The 19,717-nt window shown below is 40.4% G+C and overlaps 1 protein-coding gene across 9 annotated transcripts in view; it reads right to left on the bottom strand.

The window, feature by feature from the left end:
• Positions 1-1,360: 1,360 nt before the first annotated feature.
• The window catches only part of GPATCH2L (G-patch domain containing 2 like), a 46,628-nt gene continuing 28,271 nt past the window's right edge, over positions 1,361-19,717 (bottom strand). For 7 of the 9 annotated variants that reach the window (XM_044435994.1, XM_044435991.1, XM_044435998.1 and 4 more), the window contains 2 exons: positions 17,966-18,063; positions 1,361-12,306 (listed from right to left, as the gene is read on the bottom strand). In XM_044435994.1, coding sequence (XP_044291929.1) covers positions 12,233-12,306; positions 17,966-18,063 — 172 coding nt within the window. In that variant the 3' untranslated portion in view covers positions 1,361-12,232. The remainder of the gene's footprint in view (positions 12,307-17,965; positions 18,064-19,717) is intronic. The other 2 variants (XM_044435993.1, XM_044435999.1) reach the window with 1 other exon arrangement.

Genomic DNA, 19,717 nt, shown 5'->3' with positions numbered 1-19,717 from the left:
CAACACTCCACACAGGGAATTGCTCGCCTACAGAACTGACTAATGTAAATGGGTGGGAATTTAGTTTAGCTTGTTTCTGATAATCGGTGCTCACGCATCATTACTGCATAGATTCACACCAGGCAGGTGATAGCTAGCTCTGGAAGAAGCAACTTCTGACAACCCTTTGTTGCCACAAGGAATTCAGGGTTGGTGTGCATGATAGCAGCTGCCACAGGAAGGCTACCCAAAGCAACTGGACTTTACCACAAGGCTGACAGTCTCTGGGTAGAAAGCCTGCACCAGCAGCTGCCAGGAGGTGACGTCCTGCCCTGATAAAGCTAAACCCATGGACAGGTCAGCAACCCTGTGACCAGTCCAGGGCAGAAGGAGAAACCGGCAGGAAATGAACAGGCAAAGCTCCATTAAGTTTGGAATTCCTAAAAACGAGAGGTTGCTGCGTATTTCAGAACCATGGACAGAGCTCGGACAGTGGATGACTCTTCCAAGATGAAAGCTAATTCAGCGGTGCCCAGAACCCACCTACTTTTCTCAGCAGGGGAGGAGATGCCTAGCATGTCAGTGGACCTCCTTATCCATTGCAGCTTTTACTTTGTGTTTTGTGGGAGCGATCCATGATATTGAATTCCATCCTCAAAATTATTCACCACCATGGGGCACAATACCTTTCACCTTTGAGTCACCCCTTCTTAGTTCCTAGCAGTGGCAGGTAGAATGTTGAATGTTAAAAATAATTTTACATCATATGTACAAGGCAGCATTTTTCTTGCTCAGTGCTGCATTTTTCATTTGTGAAGCTTTTATTAAGATTTGTTCCAGGGTAAGACCCACTTGTTTTTTTTAACCAGTATTGCAGGCTGTGTATATTACATTAGCCCAACTGGGTGCCCTCCAGATTAGTACCCATCATCCCCAGCCAGATTTTTCTTAAATGGAGCTCCATGAACACACAGAGCTGATATATGTGAAGCACAAAGACCACAAAAACATTTACAGGTTTGAGTGTGCTGGCTCCTGACTTGCATGCTAAGCATTCTGTTGGCCATTAACTTACTAAATAGCCTTTTTGTGAGGACAGCAGAGAAATAATCTGAATTAACACCCAGAACATAGATTACTGTTTCATAGCCAGATGGAAAGCTTTGCATCAGAACAGCCATGCAGACAGTGTGTGACCAAAATCTAGGATACTGATTATGCTAATTCTTGTGCTGACCGCTGCTAGTACACACCAGCTACTTGGTGAGACAACTACCTGCGTTATGTCTCATTGACAAAAAGATATTCCAGCCTGCTCAGATATACCCCTACAGCTGCTTTAAGTGGGATGGAGAGAGCTGCTTGCAGAAATAAGTCCATGTCACAGGTAACAGGAAACCTTTATTTAACATACAAAGCAAGCTGTTATCTAAAAGGTTATGCTTCAGAAATAAAATTCCAGAATCACATCACTGTATATATTGCTTGCCCCAAAAGCAACTGGCAAAGGCCCCAAGAGTCCAAGGCCTGCTGGAAAAGTTTGATTCCCAAGTGACTTTTGTGTAAAGGTAGGAAGAGACCTTGCACTGTTAAACGCCTATGAAAGGGAAGTGCCTACAGCAACCTTCCCCAACTCAATGCCCTCTGGCTGTTTGTACTACAAACCCATCATCCTCAGCTAGCATGCCCAAAGGCAGTGTTGGCTGAGAGTAGCAAGATTTAATAGTCTAACACATCTTGAAGGCACCTGGCTAGGGAAAACTGGCAGACCAAACTGGCACAAGGAAGCCCAGTCATTCAACAAGTGTTGAACAGTTGCCACTTGGTAAACTTTTACATGAGTTATTCAAACAAGCAGCTCCACTAATTTCACAGGTCCTTCCATAGAGCCTGGTTTCCAGCAAAGAGTTACATTTATTTCTGTGGTTCACTTCTCCAGTGCACTGAATGAATGAATCCACCTCACACAGAAAGGAGGCTGTGTGGAGGCTGGCCTGGTCTTGCCCCTAGCCTTGCTAATCTTCTGTCATGGAAGGGTGCTGTTTTTCTATGGGGACGCATTCAATCCGGTCAGCCTCCAACTGCAGTTCGAACACATGTTTACCACCTCCTTGAGAAGCTGACCTCTGTGAGAAGGTATAATCCAAGCACTCTGAAATCAGAAGAGCTGCCTGACAGTTTCCTATCTCCAGCACCGATATGACTATTGAGGCACTGCATATAAACTAAACATTAGTGCACAAATTCTTGCAAGAAAGAGTTTTGGTAAAGAAGGGCATTTTGGCACCCTGACCCAATTTCAGAAATGAAGGTATTTTTTTTTTTTTTACATTTTGCTGAAAAGCCAGGTCACACACACACACACAAAATCTTGTCCTCCACTGTTAAAAAGGTATCAAGTTCATGAATTTTTGCAGTAAAAAGTTGCAGACGGGTTGTCTCTCTGAGGCAGGATGCTACTATTTATAAAATGCTTGGCAATTTTGCATATGCAGAACAGTGGGGCTAGGACTGGCAGCATAGCTGAATAGATCTACACTGAGCTTGTCAGAGCCCGCAGAACAATTTTGTGCATCCAGTCTTCATGCTCTAGAGAACAGCTTTCCTCAACCTGGATGGGGTGGACAAGAACATTCCATGTGCTATTACAGGACTAAGACTACCTTAATCCATTTCTTACACTTCTAAGTTAGTGACAAAGTGTCAAAACAAGGATACAGGTTGTCACAATGGGACGCAACCTATGCTTCTAGGTAGGTTTCTGACCCCTAGATCTGCAATGCCAGGCTGTATCTTTGAGTTCAAGGGACATGAAGGAGAACTTCTGAGACTATTCCCCCCATATGTGAGTAACCATATCACATGATAGCTGCCCTGTGCGCCATACTTTTTCTTGAGTATTGATTAGTCCATATGGGTTTGTTCACATGCCTTTGGCACATAAGGTTTGAGGCAACAAAACGCACCATATAATGTAGGCCAACCTAAAATTCAGTATATAGAAGACCACATGGATCATTCAGAAGCCACTGTGCAGCAGTTAAGACAAGACAGCCTAAGCTTCAGCACTCTCCCAGATCTCTTGCTGATTGCTCTGGGCAAGCCTACTCTACCCTAGTGTGGGCCTGACTTAAAATAGATTAGATGTCCTGCAGTTAGACTAAGTCAGAGGGGAAAGGACAAAAAGCAAAACCCAAAATTAAGAATCTAGGAAGAGCCCTGCCAGATCAGAACAAAGGTCCATTCACTTCTTTCCCAGTGGTCAACCAGATGCCTCTGGGAAACCTACAAGCAAGATATGAAAACAACAGTTCTCTTGTTGCTTACATAGCACCTGGAATTCAGTAGCCTGCTGCCCCTGCAGGTGGAGATACCTATACAGCCGTCATGGTTATGAACCCCAAAGAGATTCTTCACCCCAGTTCTCTTTTAAATACATATGAAGTACTGGCCATCACAACTTTCAACAGCAAACTTGATAACCAATACACTGTATCAAGAAGCACTCCCTTTTCTAAATCCTGAATTTCCAGCCACTCTTTTCCATTGGGTGACCCCAGGTTCTAGGTGAGAGGAAGAAAAACTTCTCTCCATCCATTTTCTTCATAGCATGCCTAGTTTTGTATACTTCTATCATGAAATAAACCTTCGCACACATTCAGAGTTTTAATCAAGCAAGAGATATCAGTGAGCATTATCAGGTCTTCACATGCATAGCTTGTGCAGATGCATTTCTGGATGTGTATCCCCATCCACAATATTTATCAAGGCCCCGATGTTATGGCTGGGTGTATCTTTTGATATGGATGGGGGTCACTAGTCATCACGCACTACTATTTGCCCACAAGTGCATCTGGACCAAGGCCCTAGAACAGACATTAAATTGATTTAAGGATGTTTTTAACACAATAGGATCAACTACACTTAGCTGATACAGGATTTTTGAGGTGGTCACAATAGTTGTTATAAAAATTAAAATAAAAAACACTGAAGCACATATAGGTCAATCCTTGAAACCATAGAGCATTGAAGAACATGGCATCTGAGTGCAGCCATAGTGTAATACATAAAATCTAAACTTCACATAACTTTTTCAGCACTTATATGCAGAGCCCTGTGGGTTCCACAAATGTATGAGCATTTTTTTTTTTTTTGAAGAATCTGGAAGGTGCTGCAGGGTTATCAAGATCCTGTTCACACCTCGACAATTACTTCCATTCTGCTATGAACTCCACCATTACTAATAACTTTTTTTAAAAAAACATATCCATAATCCACACTGTAGTAAGAATTATGCAAATTTGAATAATTTGTTACTCATACTATGTATTCCAGGCAGAAAATTATGATTCTCCTGCTGAAAAAATATGCATTTCTTTAAAAATTTTTAAATTTATTCTATGTGGAATTAACAGAGCTCTGCTTACATGGTTCACATGCTAAACTAGTATCCCACTTTGAGTATCTGACCTGTTAAATATAGTAGTGGCTATGCATATAAACAAACTAAACACAAAAATAAAAGTAAAAAGCAAAGGGATTACAATTTCAGACACATTGGAATTAATCTCAGCAATGCAAAGTCACAAATGAGCAAGTTTGGGTTTTTTCCTTGAAACAATTAGGCACAGGTTTTTCTTATATTTCACAGACATTACATGGGGAAATAAGTTGAAAGCTTAATACAAATGAGGAGCTAGTGAAACTAACTCAGCATCACCTCATCTAACTTAATTCTTGGAAGTATTTCTTATAAACCCAAACCTGTGTTCTAACCAAGTCCCAACTCTATCTCCGAAATAAACTGGAGATAAAGAGTAATCTGGAGCACAAGCTAATCCCCATTGTGCAGTGCAGGGATGTTTGATGTAGCACCACCTTCTCCAAGCAGGCACCTCCCAGATGTGTTGGACTGCAACTTCTGTAATTCCCAGCTAGCATGAGCATGACCAGGTTGGGGAGAACTAATATAGTACACATGGTGGCTCCCATTCATTTCCATAGAAGTTTACACTGAAAACAATAAAATGCCTCACCCGGAAGCAACACTGTTATGATGGTGACTCTCTCCAATGTCTCTCAAATTTTCAACAAACATTCAAATAAACCCTTGACCTGAGCATCTTTCATACAAGAAAGGGACTTTCCCCTCTCAGGCAGCGTCAGAAAAACGCACGGACTCTGTTAACGAAGCTCTGGACCTGGGATACATGATTCATCAGATATAGGGAAGGCATTGATATAGCCATATTAGTAAGGCATTTCTAAACTGCTCTACATTATCTAATAAACCCATAACATCACATGTGACAAAATCCAGCAACACAATTGGTGGCAGTTCCCAGGCCTACAATTTAAATATTTCTGTATACAGTTAATACATTTTCTTGGGCCCCCCATACACTGTTCATTTCATGAGTTAAGGCAAGGAAATAAAATCATTATAAAAGCAAATGACACCTCTTAATTCTTTGTCTAAATATTAGCAACATCAATTTACTCCAAATGATGGGATTCCATTTGCACAGAAGCAAGTCTGTGGATATATTCATTCTGGCCTCGCATCTTAAGTGCCACACAGCCAATGGGATCCAATCAGATATATTAGTTGACTCTGGATACACACACAGCAACATCTTGTGAAAGTGAAATCCATGGGTTTCACACAGGTAATTTAAAATGAGCATAAAAAGACATTTTGTATTACAAACAGTACTAGAGGAAAACCTATAGGGTCATAGTTGTCAAGACTCCACAAAACTGATACTGGTACCAAGAAATCTGGATTATTTTGCAACCTGCTACATATACCAAAAATGGTTAGCAAGTAGTTGTAGAAAAAAGTACCACTGCTTACATGCAAACACGTGTAGCCTCTCTCTCATATTTTCTTTTAAATGAAGAAAGAAAATGCTGATGTCAGTATGCTCTTCTCAGTTCATACCGCCAAGAAGGTATGAGTTGCCAACAGTCCAGCTTGAAGACAAAATGTGGGGTCCTCCCACTGGAGACTCATCCTGTTGGGCCCTATGTTGATGTATGGTGGCAGGGCTCAGGAGTGGTCAGAAGGATGGCCAAGGGTCACTGGTAAGTCATTTTTCATTTTGACTTCTTCAGCAGGACAGGGAGCCGATAGAAAAATAATAAAGATGATACCTGCCTTCAGCGGCAAAGATGTAGAGCAGATATCCATGCCTAAGCTGTTGTTTTCAGGAAGGAGGTCTGAGGAACTAAACCAAATGTCAAGTGATGATGTTCTTGATCTTAGGACAAAGTGAAAGCAAACACTTCACTAGATCCAGATATTATCCAAGAGTTTTAAAGAACTTAAATGCAAAATTGTTGACCATCTTACAAAAATATGTAACATGTCCTTCAGATCCACCTCTGCACCAGAGGACTGGAGAGTAGCTTATGTGATTGCAGGTATCAGTCTGTTTAGCTTAGCATCTGTTCTAGGCAACTTGGTGGAAAGCTTTTTAAAAGATCCAGTTATCAAGATTCTAAAAGAACAAGTTCTGCCTGAAAAGAACAGTTTCTGTAAAGCTGAGTCCTATCTCACTAACCTTATAGAGGTCTCCAGTATATCAATAAATATGCAGATAGGGTTATCCAGTAAACACTGGTTACCCAGACATCCAAAACTTTCTTGACCAGATCCCTTAGTCCAAGCAAGCTGGGCAGTCATGGCATAAGAGGAAAGATTCTCTTATGGACAGAAAGTAGGAATGGTCAAGTTCTCACAATGGAAGGATGTGAATAGCAGGGCTCCACAATGATCTGAATTGGAACAGTTTAACTTGTTGATAAATGATCTGGAGTGGCTGAACAGTGAGATGACCAGATATGCTGTTGATGTCAAATTATTTAGGGTGGTTAAAATAAAAAGGTTGTGAATTGTTACAAAAGTACCTCCCAAAATGGGCAGTATGTAGAATAAAATGGCAAATACTGTTCCATGTAAGTGTAAAGTCCTGCACATTGAGGCAAAAGGTCCTAATATCACACATATGGTGATAGAACTTAAATGTGTCTAACCAAGAAAGAAATCTTGGAAGTTGTGGCAAACAGCTCAACATAAATGTCGAGACAATATGCAGCAGCTGTGTGGCCAATTCCATATTGGAGATCATTAGGAAAGAAATAAAAATACAATACTTATGCTTTTATCTTTCACAGCCAACAGCAGTGACATTCAAGCAAATTCTGGCAGCCACTGGCTGCCATAGAAGAAAGCTATGGTAAAACACTTCTGAATATTCTTACCTTGAAAGCCTATGAGGAAACAATCCAAAATGAAGTAAGAGATAGTGCCAGAAGATGAGGTTCCCAGGCCAGAAGTCACTCAACCAACTACTGCAGCAGAGCAAAGGACAAAAACAAATAGTGCTGTCACTGACACAACTAGATCAAAGCCAAAAGGAACTCTAGTTGCTGACATGCCCACAAGCAAATGGAAATCCCAGTGCTGCACAACATATACAAATGGAACCTGGAAAGTGAGAAATCCTATCAAGGCAAACTGGAAACTGTAAAAGCATGAAATACTATGGTTAAACTGCAGTATTTGGCATGAGAGAACTAAAGTGGACTAGACTGGAACATTTTAAGTCAGACGAACACAAAGTGACAAACTCAGATGAACTGGAATGGCTCTAATTCTGAGGGAAGACTTAGCACAGGCAGTAAGGGGCTATAATGCAAATTCTGACCAAATCATATCAGTCAGAATTCTTGGAAAATGTGTCAGCATAACCATCATCCAAGTCTATGCTCCAATATCGGATGCTGAATTAGAAACTGATAACTTCTATGCAATTTTCCAAGATGAAATTGATGACACCAAAACAAGACATGCTGATAATCATAGGTGACTGGAATGCAAGAGTAGGAAAAAAAGCAGAAACCAATGTTGTTGGAGAATTTGGTGTAGGGAGTCAGAAGTGAAGCAGGAGAACAACTCACAGTGAAGCCAACAATCTGTTTATTGCAAATACTTATTTCAGACAATGATCAAATTACTGTAAACATAGACATCACCAGATGGCTGATATAGAAATCCACTGGATAACATAACTAGAGTTAGGAGATGGAAAAGCTGTTTTTTTGCTACCAAACCAAGGCCAGAAGCAGATTGTAGTAGTGACCATGAACTCTTCATATCAAAAATCAGAATAAAGCTGAAAAAGATCAGAGAAGCATTGTAGCAAAATGCAATTTAAATAAAATTTCTGAAGTCCACATAAAAAACAGATTTCCTTTACTGAACTCAACTGACCATGAGCCAGAAACAATGTGGACTGAAACCAGAGATATTATTAGGAAAGAATACAAAAAGATAATTCCTCTAGGAAAAAAGAAAGAAAAGGCCTAAATGGATGATGGAAGAAACAAGTAAGCACAGGTGAGAAGCAAAATCAAATGGCTACAGAAGTAGGGACATAATCCTGAATGCAAGGTTTCAGCAACTATTCTGTGGAAACAAAAAGAACTATTACAATGACCAGTGCAAAGAAAAAGAACACCACAGAGGAAAAACAAGAGACCTCTTCCACAAAATCTAAAAAAATCGAAGGGAAAATCAAATCTGAAAGACTAACAGGGGACCATACTATCTGACCAGAAAAAAATAAAGAGAAGGTAGAAACTATATACTGAAGAACTATATGGAAAAAATGAAAGGGTGACAGAGTCCTTCCAAGAGGAATTCTATGTGGAAAAGCCTACGCTAAAAGAAACTGATGTGAACACAGCTCCAAAAGTACTTGGAACTAATAAAGCACCTGGAGTACACAGGGTACCAAGAGAATAATTCCACGTTGCAGAGACAGAATCAGTCAAAATCCTAACAAGAATAGGTCAACATATATGGAAAACAAAACAATACCCCACAGACTGAACATTTTCAGTATACATTCCAATCCCCAAGAAAGGAGATACTAAGGAGCTCAACAACTATAGGATCACTGCACTAATTTCTCATACAAACAAAGTCATGCTCAAGGTGTTACAACAAAGAATATTATCCTATATGGAACAAGCAATGCCTGACATTCAAGCTGGATCACAAAAAGGAAGAGGGACTCAGAATCATATCATAAATATGCATTGGCTACTGGAGCACACCGAAGAATTTCAAAAGAACAGTCCATGCTTTATGGACTGCAGCAAAGCTTTTGACTGTGTGTATCATGAGAAATTATGGAAAAGAAATGAGGGTGTCTCAATGTGTACCTCATACCACGGCAAGCTACTGTTAGTTTGGTCACAGAATGGTTTCCTATAGGCAAAGGCATCAGACAAGGGTATATATTATCTCCTTATCTGTTCAATAAGGAAAGAACAGAGGAAGGAGTGAAAACTGGCAGAATACACATCAATACTTTACGATATACAGATAATACGATATTACTGGTAGACAGCAGCAGTGAATTGAAACAACTCGTGCTGAAAGTGAAAGAAGAAAGTGTAAAAACAGGACTGCAGCTGAACATCAAGAAAAGAAAAACAACAACTACTACACAACTTTTAAGGTCAGGCCTGAACTGGCTGAAATTGTGAAAGACTTTACAGAGCTTGGCTCAGTCATCAATTCAAAGGGAGACAGCAACCAAGAAATTCAAAGGAGACTGAGACTTGGAAGAGCAGCAGTGAAAGAACTAGAAAAGATCAAATGTAAGTAAGTTTCACTGGAGACCAAGGCCAAGATCCTCTGTGCTATTACAGTCCCAATCAATATGTATGGGGGTGAAAGTTGAAGCAAATAGGAAGAGATGTGTTCAAAACATGGTACTGGAAGAGAGCTTTGTAAATACTCTGCAGAAAAAGTGAGACGAACAAGTCGGTCCTAGATCAAATCAATGCAGAACTTTCCCTGGAAGCAAAAATGACCAAACACACATTGTGAAAAGGCAAGGCTCTCAGAAGAAGACAATAATGCTAGGGAAAGTTGAAGGCAGAAGAAAGACCAAATATGATATGGCTTGGTTCTATAAAGTAAGCCACAGTTTTGCATTCACAACAGCTGAGCAGAGCTATGTAGGACAGGATATTTTGGAGGGCATGGATTCATAGGGTCACCATAAGTCAGAGACAACTTGATAGTACATAGCATGTACTTATACAAATCTATATAAGCCACATTTATTCTGATTGATGGAATATCAAAAAGAAATACTGAATATTGTAGAGCTGGAAAGAGTCAACCAAAATGATCAAGGGACAGAAGCCACTCCTCTTAGATCAAAAGTTAGAACATTTGGGACACTGCACTTAGAAAAAAGGTTAACTGTGGAACAAACTTCTTCATAATAGTAGAACCCAAGGTTGTTGAATGAAATTCAACAGTGGGAGATTCAGAACAGATGACAGGAAAGGACAAATTCATGCAAAATAAAGCTACGAGGAAGGTACTATTGAGCTCCTGCCCAGCATACGGACTTCAAACAAGTATTTAGTTGGCCACTGTGCAGAAATAATGCTGGACTAGTTACATCCTTGGTTTGATCCAGTGCAACACTTATTGATGAAGGCCTTGGTAAAGAGCGTGAAGAGGCAGGGAGTCTGGAGTGAGGCAAGTCAGACTGGCTGGAGTAGGAAAGCACCACTATGAAGGCTCTGCAAAGCCATGCCTGGCCTCTACAGGGCGATGGAGGTGTCAATTTTCCTTTGGACAATTTTCAATTGGAGCAATGGGTGGGGATCTGAAAAAGAACTGTTCAGTTGCCACCTGTCTACAAAACAACCTCTATGAAGTAATTTATGAGCTTTCCATGCCCTTTTGAAGCAATTGATGGAGACGTCTGTAGGGCTTACGCAGCTTATGCATCCATGCAGGGATGCCAAGGCTCTTTCCTGATCTGCAGCAGCATGAGGGGAGGACAAAAAGTTGTTAGCAGTGAAGTAGGCCTGCTACACTGGTGACAGTGTGGGTTAAGTGTGCAGTGGCAGGTGGTATGCTTTGCACAATCCCACTCAAAGCCCCACTATGCGTTTGATGATGCTGTAGAGGGATGCGAGTGAGGGGGAGGAGGCACAACAGAGAGGAGAGAGCAGTGCCCTGGACAAACAGGGGATGGGAACCTGGAAGAATACAGGCTGGCCTGCAGCATGGCAGGAAGGCAGCACTGACATGGGTAGCACATGAGTGTGAGCATGTGTACATACATGAGGGGGCATACCCCACAGTTACTATTGTGTGACCACACTCACAGGTTTTTAAAAAATCATTCACAGGGACAAAAAAAAAAAAAAATGGGGAGGCACGGGACAACAAGGTTGTGTCTGCACAACAACTTTGTGAAACCACATGGTATTTTAAATGTAAGAACAGCAAAGCAATGTCTCCAATGATTCTTACCATAACTTCTAAATCAGAACAGCTACAGTTCATAGTCCTTTCACTGTCATTCACTTTAAAAGTTATATTGCTCTGTTTTCCAAAAACACAGTCCACATTTATGACACCACTAGCCTGCATGGTATGAGAGACAGCAAACTGAAGCACACAGGGAGGAAACTCTAATTTAGAGTCAACACTAGGAACAGAACCAGTGGCCCAGGAGCAAAAAGCTGCAATACTAGATAAAGGACACATCTGGCCTGTTCATTCAATATGTTATCCAACAGGTTGCCTTTGGAAATGTTCCCAATATAAAATTCAAGTCACCCTAGTCATAGAAAGCATTTATCCTCTTCTAACCTCCACTCTAATGAAGGATCCCTACAGTCTTGTGTTCAGTTCTTATTCTTGCTAGACACAGGCTCTGCCTCTTCAATGCATTATATTTATAATTTCTTCTGCTGGATATAGGACTCTGCTACATCTGGTATGTCTGTGGAATAAAGAGTTTTGCAACAACACAAATCTGCAATAACCAATGCTATTTCAATAAAACACCCTCAACAGTGGGGAAATAAGAGTGTGCAATGAATATATGCACAGCAATAGCAGGAACATTAGAAATATGGAAACCCCAACATTTACACAGATTTACAAACATGATTTGCAGGATATATGGAGCAAACATATCATTCAGACATGTCACATGCTAACACTGAAGAAATAGTTATTGCCAGTCAAAGCATTTGATGAAAATTTTCTGAAGTCCAAGATATAAAAGCCCAGTAAGTTCTTAAAGAACAGCTGCCTCCTAATGCAGTCAAGGACCATCTTGCGTGGCAATTTCAAAAAAAGCTGCCTTGGGTAGTTATGATGGCACTTCTTTCCGATGAACAGATTCTGCCTCCCCAGTCAGTTCTGCTGCCTTTGAGAGTGCGCCACAGGCAGGCCAGGATCTGATGCATCTATATGGATGGATAAAGCTGCTGGAAAACCACAACAAAGAGGGAAGAGAAAGACAATGAACAGCAATGTCAAATCAAGGTATGTAACTACAATTTTACATGCAAACTTTTATATGCTAATCACCCATTGTCTCCTGCCATTACTATTTATTTATTTTTTCAATTTGTATCCTGCCTTTTTCCTACAAAGGGCTCAAGGCAGCTTACATCTCCTCCTCAATCTTATCTCCACAACAACCCTGTGAGGTAGGTTGGGCTGAGAGTCTGTGACTGGCCCAAAGTCACCCAGCTGGCTCCATGGCTGAGCGAAGATTAGAACCCAGATCGTCTGAGTCCCAGTCCCATGCTCTTAACCACTACACCACACTATCCCATTCAACTACTTTCATCCAGGTGTACAGGGCTCTAAAAGACTAGAATAGCAAGAATCATACATAATCTTTTATTCTGATTTCTAAAATGCTATTCAGGAAATCAGTCACAACAGAAGTATGCCAACCTATTAATACGACCTGTTCTTTACCTAGATTGGGACGGGGGCAGGTGAAAGAATGTCAGTTGAATGCATGATCCAACTAACTCTAGAGCATCTAAAAATTACTCCTTATCTCAGCCCTAGAGTGCCCCAAGAATCAAAGCTGGTCTTTCTGTTGCTCTAAGTTGTATTTCCACATAACGGCAGAGCATATGAAATCATCCAAATTTCTCCAATGACAGCTGTTCTAGAGGCACCAGTTCACATAAATTATGCCTCCATCCAAGTCTGCTCACAACTGTAAGCATTCTGACAGGCAGTTACATGGGGCCATCATGTGTAAACTATACCTCGAAGATCCTAAAGAAGAAGCTCAAGAATGTAAGCCCCAGGTTAATCTAGAGTAAGGTAGTACAATCTTGCATATTGCATTAAGCTTTAAAATGAAAAAGTCCTAGGCTGCTGCTCCCATTCCTGCCATGAATTTGTGTGTGTGTATTCAGTGGCTATCATCTAAATTCAGTCAAATTCAGCAAAACTTTCTATGGGGTGGGGGGAGGGGAAGGAATCTACGACAGAAGATTTGTTGCTGCATGTTTAAGAAAGAAGCTAAATTCATCACCATGACAGGAGAGAGTGTTGGCAGAGATTTGAGCTATTTATTCTTTTAGGAAAATCCTATAAAGAATGACATGAGGAAGCCTCTATCTGCAGTCTTGTTCATCACGTTAGTGAGGAGTCCGATAACAGATGTATGCAGTGGCGTGATTTAGTGCCGGGAGCTGGCCCCTGATGTGTATTAATACAGCGGCAAAGCGGAACGAGCCTCTCTTCATCACTCATCTCTACAAAAGAGGTGGAATCCGAGATGGCCCGATGTTAGGCAGAGCAAGCCCATTTGTTCTGCTGACTGATGGAGCCAGCTCAGGCTGTGTCCTTCACCTCTGTGGGGCACTCAGGTTGCATAAAAAGAGTTCACTGAAGCAGGACCTGGTCAACAAGTGAGATGAGAGCGGTTGGACTCAGCCAAAAGTCTATTTTGGTGGAACTGTCTTGCCCAGTAGGGTTACCCCTGCTTGTAAACAAAAATGTGTCACATGGAGCTACAACTGCCATGAAGAAAATTGGGGTCCACAAGCTAGTCAAAGAGGATGCATCCAATGTGGTGAATAAAAGCATGTCGAGGTGGAAGAGAGAGAATCCAGTGATCAAAAGGGTGCATGTCCTATGCACTAAAAATACAGAAAGGTAGTTACTTTCTTGGAGCACCAGCTCTCTTCTTTTTTTACAGACTTTAAGCTTTCATGGTCTCAACAGGTCCATAATCCAGAACAGATGTTTGAATTGGTTTTCTGGGTAAAACCTCTGCACTCTGTGCAGGAAGGAAGCTTTCTTGACTCTTTGCAGATATTTCATACCGAGCCAAAATCACTTGGTTGGGTCTTCTGTCAACACACATGCTCTTCTAGGGCCAACATGTGAGGGAAGCAAACGTATTTAAGTATCTGCCTTATCTGCATATAAGTAACACTGGAGAATAATTCACCTGAACACCTCCCTGACTTACCTCCGCACACCCTCCTAACCCAAGCATTTTTCCCCAACCTGACCCACTTCTGGTATTGCAGCCAGCTGGGAAGAGGCAGAGCTGCAGAACACAGAGAGGTAAGGCAGGGGAAAATCAACCTCCCTCACCTGGATATGCCCTTTTATGTAAATTAGACTTGTTACATGACTATAAATAATGCAGATACCTCTGGCATATTTTAGTTTGGTTTTTAGAAAGAACAAACTGAATATATGTGGCCTACTCTTTCGCACAACATTTTCTCAAACTCAATTCCTACTCCCATTCATACTGCAAATGCACACATACAAATGCTCATTATTTGCTATCTCTGTCAGTGACAAGCTTTCCACAATTTCCAAATCAAACACAAACATGATTTCTTTACTTTGGAGATTTGGTCACAAAATTCATATCTCCTTTTTGACAAGTTTAAATTTGGAGTTGGCCTGAGGAGCAGGGTATTGGTCAAATCACCATCAAGAACATTTACCTGCAAAAGTTCCCATAAGTCATCTAGTTCCAGCCTGTAGTTTAAAAGGCAGCATCCTGGGGGTCTATGATTGCTAGAAATGGTTTTGCTGGATTTGATTAATTATGTGAAAAACTTTGTACAGTATTTAATGTATTAGAGCAGACCTCAAACAAATCTGTTCCAACTGTTTCCACAGGAAAACCAGTGTGATGTAGTGGTTAAAAGTGTTGGACTGGAACGTAAAATATCTGGATTCTAGTTCCCACTTGGCCATTGGGTGACTTTGGGAATACCAATGACTCTCACCCTAGCCTAACTCACAGGGCTGTTGCTGTGAGGACATAACACACCTTGGGTTACTTGCTAGATGGCAAAAAGCAGAATATAAATGTAGTAATAACAATTGCTATAATAATAGTCATGCTCTGACTGTTTCCATTTGCTATGTTTGTTTTTATAATGCATTGGTTACATTTTAAACTACTTTGATTGTCCCTGAAACAGAATAGTGCAATATCTGTATAGGCCCAGCTCAGTACAACATAAAAACCATTCCTGTCCCCCGTCACTGGAGAGAAAACCAGGGCCTCACGGTGATTACACTCCTTCCATCTGTCTCAAAGTTCAGCGCACCACAACTAGAGACCCAGAGTTTTTTGGCTTGCACAGAATATTTAGGGAGCAGAAGGCTCCTTTGTAACCATGATTATGGTTGGACAGATAATTAAGTTTGAGGATACCTATATTAAAGGAGGCTTTAAACGATACGGAGCGTGAGTGAGGGACTTTTCCTCTATTTCTTTCTGAGAACATATGAATTTTCACAAAGAGCCACAACACAATCTGCACAAGATTAAGTTTCTGTGAGTTGTACCAAAAATTACAATAAGTAGTAGTTTGGGCAGTACCCCTCTAATCCTGGGACAGAAGTCCCAGCTATCGTTGCACTTCCAGGTTTCTTAATGCAAGAAGGAGCCCCATGATTTTTTTTATGACACCCTCCATGGCAGACTGGACAAATATTTCATACCACGTATTTTATTAACTTCCCTTCCTTACTGCTTCTTCCTCCTTCCCCTTTATTGTTTAAAGAACAAAGTGCATATCCCTTTCTACTGGGACAACCAACATGAAGCTTATAGACCACATATGCTTTCCCACCTCCTAAATGTGCAAACGTAATTGAAGGGAAGGGCATCTGGAGGAGCTACAGAGCATCCAAAGGCTTAAGATTAGCTTGTCTGCAAGTAATGCTGATTCTTTTAGTGCTTCATAGCTGTTCGAGAAGACCCAAAGGATTAAATTTCTGAAACCAAGCTAATTTTGACACCTTGGGAGTTCAACAGATAATCTGGATGCCTTAAAAAAAATGAAAATTTTGCCAGCACCATAGGAACGAGGAGGACAAGCAGCCTACAGGGCAGGATCCCATGGACACAAATGGTCAATGGAGCTCCTGAAGTTGCCCACCCTTGAACTAGAAACTAATACCCATGAATAAGCATCTTGGTTGTGTCCTGTTGCAGGTATACATACAGCTCTATCCTGTAACACCCTGCTGCCATTCTCTCCCCCCAGCACCTGCTTGCCCTCTGCTTAATTGTGACGCCAGCCCTATCAGTCACATATTTCAAAGCACCTCCTAACATGACATACACACTTATTTTGTATACTCCAGCAAAGCTGCTAGGGTTTGCCATAATGGTACAGCTATTTGCAAATGCATTTTGTGCATTTCTGAATAAAATACAAGCTTACCCTAAAGAAAAGCACAATAACAGAGTGGAGACATATGAACAGGAAACAGACAAAGACTGGAATATCAAGGGACAAGAGCTAGGCAACCAAGGAAAATAAAATGTTACAGATAATATAGATGCAATAGTGTAGCCACACTAAAGCTTCTATGGAATCGATTTTTTGGGTGCCTCCTCTTTAGTGAATTAATTGCTACTTTAGTTCTTTTCAAATATCCACTACCCATAGGAAACACATATTTATTAAAAGTGTTTTTTCTTCTAGATCAGTTTATTATTTCCTGTGTGCATCTTCTAATGAGACTATATCAGCCTTCCCCTACCTTGTGCCTTCCAGACATTTTTGAACTGCAACACTCAGAATTTTCAATCAATGGCCCTGCTGGATGGGAATTCTGGGAATTGCAGTCCAAATGCCTCTGAAGGCTATCAGGTTGGGGAAGGCTGGACTAGATTGTCCAATGAAATCAGCACATCCTTCTTGTAGTCGGGAAAGTCACTTCTTTCTGTAGCAGAAAAACACTACAGGTGAACAGATATACTAGGGTGCCAACATAATTTCCCTCTATGAACAAGAGGCTCTTTAGGCTGAATTCCAAGAAACTGACATATAACTCCTACTTCACTTTATTAAAGGTTTTTCAACGAGCCTACTACTGGTATCTGGACTGGATAAACTATGTGCTATGTATATGCAAGGTGTTAAGGCAAAGCAAGTTCTGTAACAAAGAAGGCAGTGTTCTACCAACTGGTTAATTGAAATATTGTCAGTGTGCACATATATCCTTACTTTGCAGGAAAGATTCTGCTCCTGCTAGCTACCGAAGGCAACGGGAGGTATTATGAAAGACCAAAAAACCTACCACTGCCCATTGGAAATCATGCTGCTCAGGGACATCGCTGGCTCCTGATCATTTATTAAGCATTATTCACACATTTGCACATCTACTGTCAAGTGCCAAACAGAGCAGTGACTTAACTATTTGTCCAATCCTAAACTGGGTAGTAGTTCACTGCACAATCCTGCCATTAAGATGCCTGTTCTTCTGTATCTTAGAGGAAAAGAGTTAAAAGTATAGGTCTTTTTCAATCTTGATCATCCACTTCACTTGGCATTCTTTCAGTGCCAAATGAAGACCTACCTTTTTAAAAAACATTGTAATATTTATTAGATGCCATCAAACCTCCACTTGTATTTTAGATGATGTAATTATTTATTGGATTTTATATTTATTAATATATAGTGGTTGTTTCAGTTTCTATAATGGTTTTTAATTGTTTGTTAGCCACCTAGAGATGCCATGGGCATGACAGGTGGCATATAAATGTTTTAAATAAATAAATATTCCTTCAAAACTATACCACCACAAATTGTTAACTATTTCTTGTATGGCTTAGCTAATTACCTGAGGTTGGGCTGGAAAGGGAAGCAGTTGCTAACACTGGCTTGCGCTTCCTCTTGATATCCCTTGAGCATGGAGGTCCCAGATGTATATTACTTTGCCTAAAAAAGGAATAAACAGCATTGGTTTAAAACAATAAGGCAATAAACCCCATATAGATAGCTACTCGATAAAGAAGGCATCAGCTGAGCCTCTTTTAATTATCTTTTACCAAATTCCATTACGGGTTTATTTTCTAATAAGAAATCCTCCAAAAAGCACTGTTGGTGAGCACTTTAACTACTGCACAGAAATTACCAGTACAGTATTATGAAAAGAACAGTCAGACAATCTACAATGCACTTAAATAGCTTGGAGAACATTTTTTAAAGTTCACAGATAATCATGCAAAAATACTCCTGGGGGAAAGGGATACTTACATACAAACCGCAAAACCTGCATACCTAAAAACTTTTGAAAAATCTTTGTTCAATAGGAACACTGGTTAACCTTAGCTATAGTTTAGATGTTGCATAACCACAGTTCACATGTGCATGGAGGGACTTCAACTCCAGAAGATCCACTTCCATAGTTTAAGTATCAAAAAATTGACATTGTGCATGTGCAAGCACCTAGAAAGGCCAAGCATGAGGCTTTCTTATTGTAGCCTAAGGCTAAGGCAAGGTGAAAAACAAAATGGAATTACTATAGTGCAAGCCGACCACAGAAACTCACTCTATGCAAATACATAAATTTCTTTTTAAAAAAATCTAGGATTCAATGTGGCACCAAATTAAAGCTCCCTTTAATGCTACTGATTTCAGCAGGATGATGTACCCTTTACTCTATCCTGGTTTTGTGCCCTTCCCTTTACGTAGGTTAATCTTGCTTAATGTTCTTGCATGTACAACGACACAATCAAAACAGAAATAATTTGGTTTCACAATTGGCTCCTTATCTCTGCTGATATAATTTCTTTGTTGCAAAAGGAGGAGGGCTATATAACCAAATGTTTTAAATTATGCTCTCAGGTAATAAAAGGCTTGATTTTATTGGAAGCTTCCATGTTTTAATTATCATTGCAATTAATTAACTAATATGCATGGTTTTCTATATATGGGGAAATAGTTAAATCAATCCATCTTGTCCCCATTAGATTTTGCCAGAAATATTTGCTCCTTATCTTTTCAAGTTAAAAAATATTTCTAGTGCATCTTCACAAATTCCAAGTGTTCACCCTAGATAATAGAGTTACAACAGGTCTGTGACATGAGGTAACAGTTCCTCTAGTCAGATGTCTAGGCCAACCCCTCTTGTTTTGCCTTCTGTACAAGACTTAGTACAATGAACAACCATTAAAAATCACTGGAACCCTGTTGCAGCCCATGAAACATTGGTCCCCAAATCTACATTTGTTAAAACTGCAAATAAAATCATGAACATGGCAGGATTAACACAACACATTAGGCCCCTGGCAATCAGGCAAAGCGAGGGCTTTCACTAGTCCTGTAACACCCCAGGAGATAATGTAAGAGCACCAAGTTGTCCTGAACCACAGCAAGCCATTTAGTGCTGGCCACAGCTTGATTTAAAAAAAATAAAATAAAATGTTAACAACAGGGTACAAAGTTACAATATGACACATACACTGTGACCATGCAGACAAATGTTCACACCAAATTATAACTTTGTGGCTCATGGCTAATTATTTTTTCAAAGATTTTTTTAAAGGCTGGGTGTGTTGAAGCAGTGGACAAAATGACGTGGCAAACTTAA

Source organism: Varanus komodoensis, unplaced genomic scaffold (assembly GCF_004798865.1).
Source record: "Varanus komodoensis strain SLA01 unplaced genomic scaffold, ASM479886v1 scaffold3, whole genome shotgun sequence".
NCBI classification, from domain to species: Eukaryota; Metazoa; Chordata; class Lepidosauria; order Squamata; family Varanidae; genus Varanus; species Varanus komodoensis.
This window is presented reverse-complemented; position numbering and strand designations above follow the sequence as displayed.